This window comes from Siniperca chuatsi, linkage group LG20 (assembly GCF_020085105.1).
Source record: "Siniperca chuatsi isolate FFG_IHB_CAS linkage group LG20, ASM2008510v1, whole genome shotgun sequence".
Taxonomy (NCBI): Eukaryota; Metazoa; Chordata; class Actinopteri; order Centrarchiformes; family Sinipercidae; genus Siniperca; species Siniperca chuatsi.
This window is the reverse complement of record NC_058061.1, coordinates 16,436,272-16,452,300: the sequence shown is the minus strand read 5'-3', so window position 1 is coordinate 16,452,300 and position 16,029 is coordinate 16,436,272. Positions and strand designations below refer to the sequence as shown.

The 16,029-nt window shown below is 40.2% G+C and overlaps 1 protein-coding gene across 2 annotated transcripts in view; it reads right to left on the bottom strand.

The window, feature by feature from the left end:
• LOC122867527 (transformation/transcription domain-associated protein) overlaps window positions 1-12,439 on the bottom strand; it is an 82,978-nt gene extending 70,539 nt beyond the window's left edge. For both annotated transcript variants that reach the window (XM_044178429.1, XM_044178430.1), the window contains exons 1-22: window positions 12,292-12,439; window positions 11,546-11,729; window positions 10,705-10,754; window positions 10,309-10,419; window positions 9,774-9,878; window positions 9,397-9,480; window positions 8,850-8,906; window positions 8,553-8,678; window positions 7,944-8,021; window positions 7,408-7,496; window positions 6,723-6,819; window positions 5,951-6,089; window positions 5,194-5,272; window positions 4,293-4,527; window positions 3,849-4,185; window positions 3,596-3,693; window positions 3,242-3,436; window positions 2,880-3,071; window positions 2,623-2,788; window positions 2,238-2,494; window positions 1,607-1,807; window positions 168-319 (exon numbers count right to left, since the gene is read on the bottom strand). In XM_044178429.1, the coding sequence (XP_044034364.1) occupies window positions 168-319; window positions 1,607-1,807; window positions 2,238-2,494; window positions 2,623-2,788; window positions 2,880-3,071; window positions 3,242-3,436; window positions 3,596-3,693; window positions 3,849-4,185; window positions 4,293-4,527; window positions 5,194-5,272; window positions 5,951-6,089; window positions 6,723-6,819; window positions 7,408-7,496; window positions 7,944-8,021; window positions 8,553-8,678; window positions 8,850-8,906; window positions 9,397-9,480; window positions 9,774-9,878; window positions 10,309-10,419; window positions 10,705-10,754; window positions 11,546-11,645 (2,948 nt within the window). In that variant the 5' untranslated portion in view covers window positions 11,646-11,729; window positions 12,292-12,439. The remainder of the gene's footprint in view (window positions 1-167; window positions 320-1,606; window positions 1,808-2,237; window positions 2,495-2,622; window positions 2,789-2,879; window positions 3,072-3,241; window positions 3,437-3,595; window positions 3,694-3,848; window positions 4,186-4,292; window positions 4,528-5,193; window positions 5,273-5,950; window positions 6,090-6,722; window positions 6,820-7,407; window positions 7,497-7,943; window positions 8,022-8,552; window positions 8,679-8,849; window positions 8,907-9,396; window positions 9,481-9,773; window positions 9,879-10,308; window positions 10,420-10,704; window positions 10,755-11,545; window positions 11,730-12,291) is intronic.
• Between the last annotated feature and the right edge of the window lie 3,590 nt (window positions 12,440-16,029).

Genomic DNA, 16,029 nt, shown 5'->3' with positions numbered 1-16,029 from the left:
GACGTTCCTATTATGTTTTCTGTGGTAAAAAAAAGAGTAACATCTATAATTAAGGACTGAATACTGCATTACAACTGAAATAACAATCAATTAATTCATTGTTTAAAAAAAAATCATAACATATAGGCACATGCTACAGTCAAAATCAAACCAGAATGTTTACTTACTTGGGATGAGACAGAAGCTGGTAGAGAGCGTGCTTGTTGTCATCCAGACTGGTCATGGCCACCAGGAAACACTTAATGACCTCCCAGGCCTGTCGTCTGTAGTAGGGCTCTGTGTTGGCACTCTTCAGACAGTCTAGAGCTGTCTCGATCGCCTTGGAAGGAATATACCAGACAAATCTTACTTCAAAATCTTCACCATTTTATATTCTGAAATGACAAGTTTCTATGTTGCACAATGCCAATATTCCTAAATAATTAATATGGGAATTAAACTGCAAAATACGACTATATATGTGATTAATTTGCAGGGTGTCACGCGGGGCGCCATCTGGCCGAGCAAAGGTCAATATGATTTCTACATTATGAGCTGACAAGCCACAACAGCCAGGCAATGCCAAAAAGGGAGAAATTCAGCTAATTAATGCCACTCAGAACAGAGGAGAGAAGATGAAAAGAATACAAGAACAGAAGAGGGCACAGCAGAATTGAATTGTAGACCTGTCAGTAGGATATCAGGATATTTTTGTCAGGACTGAGACTCTGACAAGTACTCTATTACTAGTACTTAGAGATGAAATTGAATGGAAAAAGAAGAATATTTTGAACGCAAACTTCTAAGAAAACACAGCCTTCTTCTTGAGCCTTTTTAAGAGCACAGACTTACTGGAAAATATTTCTGAAGTGGTCAGTAAAAAATAAGATTCAAGAGGTAAAATGGATTTGGAAAGGAGCTTTAAAGGTAAAAGCAGCAAAAGAAATTCAGAGATGTGTACCTCAAATCCCATGTGAGTGTTTTTATATGTTGTACTACCTTGAAGAGATTCAAGTTATTCAGATCACTGTTATTTGATCTTTTTGTCTACCATACAGCACTTTAAACTGTCTCTCTCTCTCAATGTGCCAACTAACCGTATGGCTGTATCAGGAGTCTGCTAGAGATTCATGCCTTCAGCCTGTGCATGTGGGTGTGTAGCATGTGAGAGTGTGAGAGTCTGTGTGTGCTGCCTGTGCCCATGATGATGGCAAACACACAGATGGATAGCCAGAAAGAAGGAGCAGCCATTAGTGAGAGTAAATAATGCCGTCATGGTGGCCCACACTAGATTGATGATTACTGACTGGGGATGATGAGGAGAAACAGGAGATGAATTTAATTACCTGGAGGACACACACACACACACACACACACACACATCTCCTCCCTCACTCGCTCTCTCTCACACACACAAACCCCTGACAAGGATATATTGCTCTCAGTGGGGCACAATAATGAGGAATATCTAGCTCTTTTAGGTTTAATTCTTTCTAAAACTGAAATACAAAAAGGTAAAAAGGAAGAGAAAGGGACTGAGTATGATCATCCAAAAACATTCCTCCTCAGAGGGAAGAAGAGAATATCATTCAAGCATTCACTACCAATAATAACAGTGAGGTCTTACCTTCTCCATGGGTAGCTGTATGGACGCCTTGCAGTCAGTGAATTCGGCCTTGATGCTAGGTCCCTGGACCTCAGTCACCACATAATGCAGCCTCTGAGACTCCTTCAGCATCTTCCTGTTGCTGCCACCAAACTTTCCCAACACCCGGTAGGCTACATGAGAGATGCTCTCAGCTGGGTTACGGAGGGTACGCCACAAGGCCTGCAGCACAGGAAAAGAAGGGGAGAAATGACAGGCTTCCGTGTTGATAGGAAATAAGAGAAGCAGGGAATTAAACGAGCTGATCACTGTCAAAACCGTGATGAGAGATTACAATCATTACTGCTACACTAAACATAAACAAAATGCTGGGAAAGTTAATAAGTCGCTGTAGGTTATTAGCTACTGTATGTTGATAGCATTGCAGTCATAATTTTTGTTTGCAGTATTGTGGTGAAGAGGTGTGTGAGTGATCCTGGTTCAGCTATTGTCAGCGGATATTGCCATGTCCATTGTTGACCACTAGAGGGCAGATATGCTAAGTGAATTTGAGAGTTACTTTTCGGATCTAAAAGCGTCCTGCCAGGCAGCTCAGTAAAAATTGCATTGGGCAGTGCAATGATTGGTCATGATGATGAGAACAACCCCCCACCTGCATGAGCTCCGCCCTGACAGGCTGAATGTGGTCGTAGAGGAAGTCAGGCTGTAGGTTGTCCACACACAGCTCCAAGGTGCGAAGGCCCTGGCTGACCAGAGTCTGAGAGCCATTGAGGGCAGACACCAGGGGATCCATTAGCATGGGTAGGTAGGGCAGCAAGGAGCTCAGACGCACTGGCACTGTCAAACACAACTCCACAAATAGATCCTTCATGTGCTGCTTGTGAAGGCCACTCTGCAGCATGTTCAGGCCTAATAGCATGGAAAGGGGAGATTGAAAATTAGGTGAGAAGAAAGTATTACAGAGGGGTATGCTTTTTTTTACACTTGTCAAATACGACTCAACTTCAATTCAGAGTGATGGGTGTGTGAGGCTTTACCTTGCAGCAGGTTAGGTAGAAGGGGTAGGAACTCCTGGTAGAGCAGGTCATGGCTGCCTCCACCAATGGAGCGGAAGAGAGCCCGGAGAAGCAGGAAGTAGTTGTAGGGTTCCTTAGCTGATTGAGCCAGCTCCATGGAGCTGTTCACTATCTTGTGGAGGTGTGGCTGAGGAAACAGGGACAGTGATATTAGTAAAGAGTGACAAAGATAAAGAAAACACTAGCTTCACAAAAAAAATACAAAAACACCCACTTACCTTGAGCATCTGCTCATTCTCAGCAGCAAATAGTGACACTGAGCCAAAGACTAGTTTGAAGAGCTTGAGGTAAAGGTTTGAGAGCTCAACATTGGAGCCCATCTCTGGCAGTCTCTCAAGAAGATACTCCACTAGGATGGTGGCAAATAGAGCAGACGTTGACAGATTGGCCAGGAAAGAATTTGCCACAATCTGGGAAACAACAGAAAACAAGAAATGGAATTTGAGCAGAAGTGATGAATTAAGCCTTAATTAATACTATTATCTGAATTGTTATGTAATGACTTGACTATAAGAAAAATGTATCACCCCTAATACAAAACTAACGACATTTCTTGTTTATAATGCGAGATAGCATTTACCTGCAGTGCGTAGTTCTTGGAGATCCTCTCCACCATGTATGGCACAGTTGTCTGAAAAATCTCCTTGAATGTGAGAGGGTTCATCATGGTGAAGACCCCAGCAAAGTGCTCCAGAACCTCTTTCTCCTCCTTCATGCGTACAGTCTGGCAGTTGGCCACCCTGATGTATGTCTGCTGGTTATTGGCAACCTGTACCTGGTCAGGAGAAACATGGGCTACATATGAATACATATGCTTATTTGTTAGCCATTTGCCATTGAGCCATGTGCTTGCACCTCCACAAACGTTATTTTAGTTTTATCATCATTGCACAAATAAAAATACTGATGGTATAGTCAAGATCTTTGGTTGTACCTGGTAGATGTCCAAGGCCTGCATGGCGTATTTTACCAGCTTTATGTAGATTTGTGTCTCCTTTGGCTGAAGCTGCTTGTTAGGAATGAATTGAGCCTCTGGAAAAAGTAAAAAAAATAACAACAGAAAGTCCAAATTTCATCAAACAATTATTGATATATATGCATTTAAATGCTGTACACCTAGGTAGATGCTTTTAAACAAAGTGCCTAATGCCATCATGGTTGTTGAGCATGGATCTGTGTCCTCTCACCTCCTGGGGCCTTGCAAGAAGTGATGCCCCAAGTAATTGTCTTCACTCCGCACACCAGTGTCTTAACTAAGCTGCGGCAGTCAGACACCTGAAACGTCTGCTTGTCTTCCTTTTCACCAGGTCGGTCAAAGGGCGTTGCTGGGGGTGGAGGCGCCGGAGTAACGGGCGTGGGAGGAGCGGGAGGTGGAATGGCAGGGGTGGTGGATGGAGTGGGTGTTGCTGGTACCCCGGGTAACACCCCTGGGTCGACCACACCCATCTCTGACTGGGGCTTGCACTTCTTGAAGATGGAGACAAGCTGGTAGCGTGCAATGGTGTGAAACTTCAGCACAAACACCTGAATTACAGGAGAAAGAGGGAAAAATGTACTCAACGTTTCTTAATTAGTGTGTATGAAATATACATCAGTGTCTTTTCTATCGATCCAAGATCTGTGCTGCTCACCTCCAGCATCCTCATCAGGATGTCCCGCCCATTGCCGTTCTCCTGCTCTGACTTTGAGCGGATGCAGTCTACCAGGTTGAGCAGCAGCTTGCAGGACATGGTCTGGATGTTACTGGGAAGTGACTCGTCATCAATGTTCTTGGCAAAGAGCTGCACGGCTAGGGATAAATCAGTCAGGGGCAAGTTCTGACGAACATGGTGCACCAGGTCTGCTAGTGTGCTGTAGGCCAAGGGTCTGGAGAGAAAGAGAGACATGTGACTATGACATTTGGAGCAGAATTATAATCATAGTTCATGACTTCATAGAAGTGAAAACTGAAAAGGCTGTGCTCAAGTGGACTGACATTTTCTAAAAAGGCAGAAAAGGTAGTAATCAGGAAAGCAGAAGTCAGGAAAAACTTGACAGATATGTAAAGTAGTTTTGGGATGCAACTGAAACTGTGAGGAAGATGTGAGGGAGAAAGAGAGAGAGAAGGTGAGCTAATGAGTGACACTGATAGTCCTGCCAGGTCTCAGCCAACTGCCTTGTTTCCCATGTAGTACTAATGTGAAATGACAGCTATTTTGTTGATGAGGTGAGCTAGTTTGGCATCTGAAGAGGGTCAATGAGGTTTTGAAATCGACCTAAGGGAGAATGTGCAAGCAGCCTGCCCTCTGGAGATGCGGGTGTACATGACAACTTGACAGTGCGATCTGCACTGCAGTGTTGGGAGTCAGCTTCTCTGAGAAATTCAGCAGCACTGAGAACTGCCTGATTAATATGCTAGGACACTTAACATGCACCTGGCTGAGCAATCGAGAGAGAGAGAGAGAGAGAGAGAGAGAGAGAGAGAGAGAGAGAGAGAGAGAGAGAGAGAGAGAGAGAGAGAGAGAGAGATCGTGACGTGAACACAAAACTCACCTAAGAGTCTCCCGAGCGGTGTAACCAGATCCAATCAGGATGGATTCATCAAAAAGTTTGTCCATACAAGGTATAAACTCTGAAACACAATAAGATACATTTTTATGGCATGATTTAAAGATTTTTGTGTGCCCCATGCAATATATGGGGTTAAATAATACATTTTTACATGACGAGAATATTAAATGTACATAAAATAATAGAACCGTTTGTTATTAAATATAATAATAACAACACAGTTGAATTGTCACTCAAGCTCCTAATTGTGGTTAGATGGTTTCCTCAGTTTTCTGCAACTTCACAATGTCAAATCTCTAGCAGAAAAAGAGATGAATCACTGAAAATGGTTTGAGCCACAGAAGCAGAAGGAACTCGCAGTATAATGTAGAGAATCATCCAAAATGTGTACCGTTGCCTCAAGATTTCACTGATGGGTGGTTGAGCTTTTATTCCATTTCATTCAGTCTCACTTTTCACCGCTCAGCCACCAAACCAAAATGAGGTTCTACAGTCACAGTTTGACAGCTAATAAAAATGTGTGAAATGTGAAAAATTAAGTGTGATTTGGCAAGAATCTAGGCTGCTAATGTTTTACAATTAGCCTAAAACAGTGTTTAAAAAAATGTATATGCATTGTGGGGGAAAAAACGGCACCCAGCCTTCTCACTTTCCTGTTTACACTAGTTTATATGTGTGTGTGTGTGTGTGTGTGTGTGTGTGTGTGTGTGTGTGTGTGTGTGTGTGTGTGTTCACATACGGCTACGTAGGTCAGTTGTGAGGATGTGCTTGGCTGCAATGAGCAGTTCCTTGCGGAGGTGAGCAGTCTCAGAGGGGCAGTTGGACAGCAGCTGCAGCATGCCCTTTACCATCTGCTGAGAGTACTTCCCTACCAGGTCCTGATAGGGCAGACACACACACATACAACATGATTAAAAGCACAATTAATTTTTTAAATTGCTGTACAGTGAGGTAATTTGATATCTTTTAATTTACTTTGGACAGGCAGCGTGTCTGTAACAGCACAAACAACAGTATACTAACTGCCCTACTAATATCATTCTTCTAGGTGGGTTAGTCCTTTTTATGGTATTAGTTTTTATTGTCTTTTACTCTGTTCCTGATAATGTCTCCTTCTACATTGTCACAGTCAGTGTAGAAGGAGATAGCTCCAGAGGAAGCTATTTGTGCCATTCATTCTTGTTCAGTTGTGAGAAACTAAAGTAAATGTAATGTCTTAATTTAATTTTTCCATTGTTGTCTTCAAATCAGTGAGCACATTATGTTATGTTGCTTTTTGCAACCTGACACCCACGAGAAGAAATGATATTCAGAAAACAATCCCTCAAAACATGTCTGCTTGATTTACTACATCTTTATAGTCTAGGGATCTTAGCTAGTAGTTCATGTTAAGCAAGGTCTGACAAGTGGATGCATTACAAAACAAAAGAAACATACATTACACATTGCAAAATACTGGTATTCACTGACAGTGAAAACTAATGCAACACACAGCCATCAAACAGGTATACCTGGTAGATTCGGATGATGTAGGCTAGAAATGACAGAGTCTTGATCTGCGCAGCGATAAAGTCTGCATACAACTCCTTGTTATAAAGCTTGTGTTGCCTGCAAAGGAAACAGCACGATTTACATACAAAAGCCATTTAGTCCCATCAAAGACATTAATAATGTTGTATACCTGCAGTAGGTGGCAATTATAGAGGTTGAAATTGTGGTTCTCCATATGGGACTCAATTCTACATGGGTGACTTGTTTGTTTGCATCACAGCTGTTACTGCACGTCAAGAAGAAACTTTCTCTATACCTGCCAGAGACTGCTGAGGTATTTTTTCTAAATTAACTCTGCTCCATTTCCTTCCTGTTCGGAATGCTTAACACAACCCTCTTCCTACCCTGAGAGGTTTCACCTCCTGCTAAGCCAATTTCTACAATTTTAACTTTCCTAAATGGATATTAACTTTGGCTTTGGCAGGCAAAGTGCCGAGCAATACCATCAGCAAACTTAGTGCGAGACAGGAAGAGGACAGAAAAAAAAAAAAATAAATAAAGCAATTCTCTTGAACATGTCCAAACCCATTTTGAAGGCTCTAAAGTGAAAATGACATTTGTTAAAGGCACTCCTATCTGAGACACACTCGCAGAGCCTACATACATGGGTGTGCACGGACAGACACATATACAGATGCATCTCACCTGGCCTGCGGAGACACCTGGAGCATGATGGTGTTCATGATGAGGGGCACAAACTCTGACACCACATTGTGAATGTTCAGCTTATATAGCTGAGGGGACAGAGCCAACACACAATCTCAGTTAATGAAAAACTAACCTCATTTTAATACACAGGCATTATTACAGCTGAAGTGATTAATTCCAAAACTCCATGTTTTTGTATGTATTTTCAGGGGAAAATATGCTAAAACGTCCATGACTCCAATTATCTAAAAATGCAGATGAGTCAATTTAGTTAGCAGTGTCAAAATCTTTGAAATTAATGGCAAGTTAATTTCCACCCCTAAAAAGGAAGTATATTTTACCCTAAACTTTGTAATTCACTGTCATTTTTATGCATTTCCTTTGCATTTAAATTGCAATTTTAAGGCAAAAAGCAGATAACACATTTTGCAATAACTCATTTCACTTAATCCCTTTTCCTGTTATTGAATCACATTACCAAAGGTTACTGTGTGAGGGGTATATTTAGAGAAGTTCAGGAGTATGTCACTAACCTGATACATCAGCACCACGATGATAGGTAGCTCTGCCAGCACCTTGAGAGACAAGGACCCCCGTGGGATGATGGTGTGCTAGAGGCAGAAACAAAGAGAGAAACATAATGAGGATGACTGAAATAACTGAATGATGTAAATGCTGGACACTTGTCACACCCATCTACAACTGAAGCCATATCAAATGAAGTGACTATTGCCTTGGTAAACAAAAGGTAAACAAAGTCATGGTCAGAGAAGTGAATCCTTGGCAGTTATTGTACATTTTCCTTTATAAAATGAAGACCAAAATTAATTTTAAAAAGGTAAAGAATCTTCAAGAAACAGGCAATAAAGGACCAAGTTCGTCAATGAGACATCATGTTTAACTGACAAAAGTGCATGTGTTACACAACTTTTAGTTTGAAAAATGTATGCTGAAAGAGAGCATAATGTACTTTTTATGTATTTTCTATTTGAGGGTAAGTAAGAAGGCAGTTTTCTCTCCTGTTAGTATGCAAACACGGTGCACTACTACCATCCGGTGGTCACAGACAGTACTGTAAAAGTATGTAGTATGGTGATTAAACAGTGGCGATATAAACTCCTACAAACTGATGGTTATCTTACTGTTCGTGTTTCGCTGTCTTCCCTCTCAGGTGCAGTCTTAACCAACACCGATGTGATCATCCCTACCATTTCTGGGGAGGGAACCGTGTTCTCTGCTATCACCTGCGGGTTCTCAAAGTACCTGGCCTGGTGGGAGCAGAAGGAGACAGTGGTTAGAGGAAACCCAGGCACAGGTGGAAAAGAAGAGAGGCAAGGAGGGCAAGACAATGGCAAGTTACTCGGTGCTTCTAGTAAAAACTCAATCAAATCAGAACCAAACACTTGAAAGCAAAGACACTGCTGTGGAATCGTACTTACAACAACTTTCGGAAGATCTTTGTAAATCTGCTTCACAAAGTCCAGAAAGTGATGAATCTGAGAAAAGAGGAATATGGAAAACATGTTAATCTAAGACTTCAAGAAAATGTTCAAATGTTCCTTATCTTTTTCATAAAGAATGAGAGAAAACAAATTGTTCTTTAATGTCTAAGTTCTATTTTACTGGCTTCAGCCAAGGAGAAAAATTCTGTCCTCATAAGTATCAGATATGTAGTGCTGCCCCTATTGTTTGTCATTCAGGTCTTGTTTAAAAAAAAAAAAAAAAAGGTCAGTTGTCTGCCTTTTTGAATATAATGGGACTATATGGAACTCGGCTTGTGGTGCTCGAAAGAATAGAAAAACTCAAAAGCAATGTCTCTTTGCAGAAATCATGACCTGGTTACTCAAACAGTTGAGGAAAAATATGTAATTTTGATTTTGGGGTGAATTGTCCCTTTAAGTTGAGGACAGCCCTATCAGTCACTTTCAAAAAAAAAAATTCAAAACTTAAAATGTTTTTTTCAAGCAATAAGGCTGAGCTTCTCACCTCCTGAGAGATTGGAGGCCGGAACTGTTTGTGCAGCTCAATAATGATGCGAAGGCATATTAGCACATTTTCCTCACTTTCAATCTGTGAAAGAAAACAAGTAAAAAACATGAATGTGAAATTACCACACACTGGCGCCTGTATGTATGGAATAACTGTTAATTTCTTTTGCCCACTACCCACGGTGAGTTGTAAAGTCCAAACAGCTTTGCAGCTTTTGGGAGGTGGTTAATATCTTTGGCAACTTCTTAGTTGTTAGAAAATAAGGCAAATCAACTACTAGCAGTAGAAATACTCACAATACAGTTTTAAAGTAACTGAAAGATGCAAGATAATAAAATGTAAAATGTTCTGCTGTAAGAGAATAGGACTCATACCTCCAGGAAGCGAAACATCACAGACAGGACGTTCTTGGTGTGTGGACGAAGGTGTTCATTTGTTGGAATGCGGTGGATGATTTCCAGCACCAGCTTCCGCAGTTGCTGAAAGAATGGATAATATTTTAAAGCTTTGTGTACACTTACACCATTTGATACGATCTAGTGTTGTTCACCGGATGTGTTGTGATTAACTTCAGTGACTTGGTGCTGAAAGTGATTTTTGAAAATCACTTTCAACAAACACCAATACAAAGAGAATTAACTTCTTACTTTAAATCAGAAGTGAGTGTATGGGATTATAATCATAGCAAGCAGGTCAGCTTAGATGGTGAATGTTGGATCATGTCTACGACTGCAGTCCTGCTACTTAATGTAACATGTCTTGTGGATTTATTACTGAGACTAGTGTCAGTGACCAAATCGGTATTTTTGCTATGCTGGATTTCTGTCTGTACAGTTGTTGAACATTGATGAAAAGATTAAAACTGGCAAGTGTAGGAAGAAACCCAGACCCTTGTCTTTAGCAACATACCTGTGTAGGTTTTTCTTGAAGGAATTGCACCTCTCCATCCTGAAGAAACGTGAGGAAGCGGGGGATGATGTGTTCCAAGAAGGTGGAGTACTGAGGCGAAGATGTCACATTCTGAAATTAACAAGACATTTTGTGTCATGTAGTAACTCAGTATATCCTGCATTCAGTGCTGTGCAAATCTTTATCAAAGTTTTTTCTCTGTTGCTGCAGGGTTATTTCACTACATCAAAAAAAATACAGTATTTTTCCTGGGATCAGTTACAACTCAAAAAAGTCCTTAGAGAATTACACTTTTGTGGAATCTATAAAACTTCCTAAAATCCATTATCATCCATCAGCAGAAACAAAGAAAATGAATCCTCTCCATTACACACTGAGAGCATTCATCAAACCTACCTCAAAGTTCTCGCTGACCTCCTGCATCATCTTCAGCTTAGTTTCATCAGCTGGAAGTTGAAGGACAGAATGTCGCCATTAATCAGACTTGCTAATGATACACTTCCACTTGTCATGGCCATCTCCATGTGCTCAGCTGGGACTCTCAGATCTTATCAGTTTTACTTTCAGCGTCCAGATTGATCAAAAGGTACTTTAAGAAACACACTCACACACACACACACACACACACACACAAACACTCTCCCAGACACATGTACCTTTGACTGGACTAAAGCATATCGCTCTCATCACATCGCCCATGCTAAGCACAAGTGCCTCATCTGAACCATCATTTATTTATTTTGATGACACTAAGCAGAAAAAAAATTCAATGCAATGACGAGGTGCATGCAATTAATTAATATGTATGAGAAATGTGTTCTTTGAATTTGTAACTTTAATTAATCAAATACAAACATGAACATTACAAGACCCTATTTTATGGGAATATTTACATTAATTCTAACATCAACTCTTATTATACAAACATATTTTTACTACTCTTGATTATTGCCAAATATTTAAACAGTTGATTTAAAGTAACTGACACTCAAACGGGATAAGTTGTATTTACACTAATCCATACTGCATCTGATCACCTGCTCATGCTCTGAAGAAGTTAGCATTAAGGAAGCAAAAACAACATGATAAAATGGAAATCCTCTGGCTCTAAATCAGTGCAGGTAAAGTGCAACATTTTGGGGCTGTCTTCTGCCATTTTTCAGACATCTGACATTTACTGTAGCCCTAACCCTGTCTAGATTACTCAGGTCTAGCACTTTGAGGTCTATGAACTTACGTGTGTTAGTGTCTGTGAGTGCTGCCACAAACTGCAGGTACTTCTTCATAAGTGTAGTCTGGTCGACCACAGTGGGGCTGGGCGCGGGCACAAAAGCCATGGTGGCAGCTGGGACAGACTGGGCTGCTGTGGGGAAAGGGGGCAGACAGCAGTCTGCACAGATCTCAGTGTGGTCTCATGTACACTGCAGAAATGAGAGGAAATAAGAGATCGGTAATCGTTAATCTAAATGGAGAAATGAAAATTATATTTGTTGAACATTAAGGCAAAAATCAGAGTTGTAACGGGGAAATCAGTGGTTGACAACCAAGCCGGTAACAGACACAAACATGCCTCTTAACGGGCGCACAGTGATGACATCATTACAAGCATCAGCTAACACAATTTCTGGACCCTCCGATTGTATTTATGAATTAAAAACGGGGTTTTCGGCGTCAAAATGGGAAGCATTCTATTATTAAGAGGCATTACACGCTTATGCATCCGCTCAGTATAGCCACAAAAGGCACATAATATTAATTTTGCAAAATACATTAGCAACCGTTAGCTAATAAGCTAGCTTCCCAAAAGAAAGAAAGCGCTCGCCCATCCCCTAACGTTAAAGAGAAATTAAACACAGGCCCTAGGGAGAAAGCACCTTTTTCTCAGACAAGAACATGTTCAAAAGCTACTCGTATACAGGAAGCTGTGGAAAACACCTAACATTAACCAAAGTTTATAAGAAAAATCGAACCATTTACACTTACCCAGCACCTTGAACAGGAAACTGTCGCTCTGTATCCGCCGCGCTCGCGCTGCTGCTGCTGCTCTGGGTTTGAGACCAGAAAAGATGTGATATCGCTCCGCGTATTGAGTGTTATATTTTCACTATGGATGTCTAACTACAGTATAATAATGTTTGATTGATATAGCTTTATGCAGATATGCGATACAATTGATGTTCGGTTCTGCGAGGGTTTTATTGGTCTAAACATTTTATTCTAGTACCAGCGGAACGATACACAGTGAAACCAGTGGATATAAGACCATCGTTTTCGATGGTCTTCTGGCTCCTAGGATTGTTAGTAGAGGAAAATGGGTCTAATCTTTTAAGAGCGTCATTCATTCTGAAGTTGCAATGTGAATAAAGTAATTAATAATGAATCGTGAATGTTGTACATTCAAATACGCCAATAAGTATGCAGTTATAAATGCCAGTAAGGAATTAATAGAATGTTTTTTTACATCAATCCAAGTCTGTAATTGTAAATGTTTATGTGTTGTTAAATAATTTTTGGTCCAGATGCTCTGCAGTTCTTTTACAGAAGGTCAGAGGTCAACTGGTTTAGTGGAGGGGTCTTCCTGATGAATTAAAGAGCTCAAAATACAATGTGTCATGCGTGTCATGCTGGAGGAGAATTAACACCAGTCAGTGGGGTGTTTCACAATCTGGCAACCAAAAAGATCTTAATATTAATGGATAATAACTGATACGTGAAGACTTATGGTAGGGATGGGTCACGAGATGGAATGACACTGGAACAGAATTAAGTTAATTTGTTTTAATTAATTTCTTCATGCAGTTGCATTAATTAGCGTGGTTTGTTTTTACCACAAGATGGCAGCCCACTGAAAGAGACTATGGGTCTGTCAACTCTCCATGTGCTCAAAGTAAAACAAACATAATGCCAACCTTTTATGAATAATAAAACACCAGGGATTGCATTTCCCCTCTTTATCTGAGCCCTGAACATGGGCTGCAGGACCCCTTTGAACAGCACAGGTAATGAAGTTGGCATGAAGTATTGCAAACATAGAACTTCCACATGATTTTCTTATCTGATGCCTGGTATAAACTGATGTGCTTTTTTTTTATAAGAATGAAACATAGGAAATTGGTCTCAGATCTTGATCTTTGGAGATAATTTTTTAAATAACTCAGACTTGCATGTGCTTGAGGATAGATGTGCAACATGAATACATGTGAGCCAGGAGTCTGGAGTAGAGAGTATTGTGGGGTTTTTTCAATAATTTTGCAGGGATATGGCTCAAGAAACTACAGGTTTATAAGATGATTAAGAAAATCGGAGGGGGTCAAATATATTGTCATATAGTCAATATTAGACTGTGTTTTATTGTTTTGTATTTTTGTTTGTTCTTTTTTATTTATGTTTGAAAATATTTGAAAGGATCGGTGCCAAAAAAATGTTGATTTTTAATTGCTGTTGTGGTTTTCACTGATCCTCTATTCTAGACTGTTTTTTCCTCTTCTTTCTTGCACTGTTGGCCAGTCATACAGGCAAATCAGTCATTATCTAAAATCAGAGTATATTACATTTCATGATCATTTTCAAGATTGCTCCCAAGTTTCATTGTCACCATATTAACTTGCTGTCATGCACACTCCTGTGGTTCACACATGAAAGTGTATATATATTGCAACATGGCTTGAGATATTTTTTTTCATAATGCTTGTTTTAATAGCTTTGGAAATAATGAAGTCTGGTTGAAAGATGGTCATTATTTATCTTGCCTAATCTATCAAGCCTGTCTCCTGCCCACTTGCTTTGCTAATGGGTTTTAATTCATAATTCTCTCCTTCACAGCCTCCTCCTTCCATAGAGTGAACCCACTGGCAAAAGACTGCAGAATGAGATATTCCTTTCACTGAATGTCATATATAATGTAAGAGGTAATTTGACATATTATGTGACATTCTCATTCTCTTTCTGGCTCTCTGTTCTCTAAGTAATAATGATCTGCTAAAAGATGTTTGTCTCTGGCTTATTGCACTGTCCTGTTCGTTTCATTAGTGGGGGTTTTTCTGACAGGGGCTTTATCCTGAGAGGGGAGAGTGGATGACACACTGGTTCTCCATCTTTCCAAAACCACTCATCTGTCCATTAGATTTGTGTTTTCTCAGCGCACTGCTGCGGCTGCTGATGCCCTCATGATGAAGCCGGATCAGCCTTGCATTATTTCTCATATAGAAAGAAGTGCACTTTCCTTGAGACTGAGTCTGAATCATCAACAATCTATTCATGCATCTAAAGCTCCCATGCACATTCACTGTTTTTACCCACATGCACTCCTGAGGTCTGCAAAAGGAGAGGACATGTTCTCTGTGAACCAACAGTTGTGTAAAAGACTCAGACCAGACAGTCCTCCAACTTTGTGAATATGATTGTTATTGGAGATCTTAATTTCATAATGAATGTTGTCTTTAGTGTAATTAAAGTTGATTTCTCCAATTCCAGGAGCTGTTTTTAATCAGCTGGAGTTTAGTTGGACTGGCAGGTACCTTTTGTCGTTGTCACCCAGTAACCAGAAAATAGGTGTGAAGTCAGAGTAAAATATTCTGTGTTTAACCCGAGGGAGGCCGAGCCTGTCACTGATGATGGTAATTGGTTTGTACAGGCTTTGCAAAACTACCAAACCCTGTGTACATTTTGCCAGAACCTGTTTCTTTCAGTTTCTTTCTTTCTTTCTTCTATCTCTACTCACAACACCCAAAATCTCTGCTGTGTTTTTTAAATGTATTTAAAATTATTTATGTACAATTGTGTAGTAGTTGTCGGATTGTACAATCCAAAAACAAATTCTAGAATCAGTGAAATTAGTCACAGTCTTAAATGTTTCATATTGTTCTGTTTAATTTTGCTTTCTAATCTACTGAAACTAATAGTGGTGGAACGTAGGCTAAATAAGTACATTCACTGAAGTACTGTTCTTAATTACAATTCTGAGGGACTTGTACTTGTGTATTTCCATTTTATGTTACGTTATACTTCTGCTCCACTACATTTCAGAGGGAAATATTCTACTTTTTACTCCATTACATTCATTTGTCAGACGTAGTTATTAGTTACTTTCGTGTTAATATTTTACATTTTAAAGAACATATTATTGTGGTAGTTTAAGGTTTTTTATTTCCTGTTTTATTTTGTAGTGTGTTCCTTCACTTGTGTGTCTTGTGGTTTTACTTCCTGTCTTTGTTTTTCCTCCAGTTTTGATTGTTGGCCCTTCCTTGATTGTTTGGACCTGTGTCTCGTTGTTTAACCTCCCCTAGGGTATTTAGTCCGTGTCTTTGTCTTTGTTCAGTGTTGGGTCATTGTTGTTCCTGTCTGGTGTTTTACCTGCCTTGAGTGATTCACCTGCCTTGAGTGATTCCTGCCTTGAGTGATTCCTGCCTTGAGTTTTTGTTCCTGTCTTGTGAGTGTTCTTGACCTTTGTGTGTGTCGCCATTTGGTGCACTTTTTGTTGTACCTGGTTCCAGTGACCATTTCCCCGGCAGTTTTACAGTGAGTTCTGTTTTTGGATTCTTTGTCTCCCTTAGACCTTGGCTGGATCCTGGAATTTGTAACTTTCCTGCTCCCTATTTGAACTGTTTGCCACCTTGGACTCACTTCCCTGCTTCCACCACTACAAGCCAATAACCTAATTGCCTTTTGCCTGTTTGTTGCACTGTCTGCCTACTGGTCTGTCTGCCTGTACCTGCCTGTAAA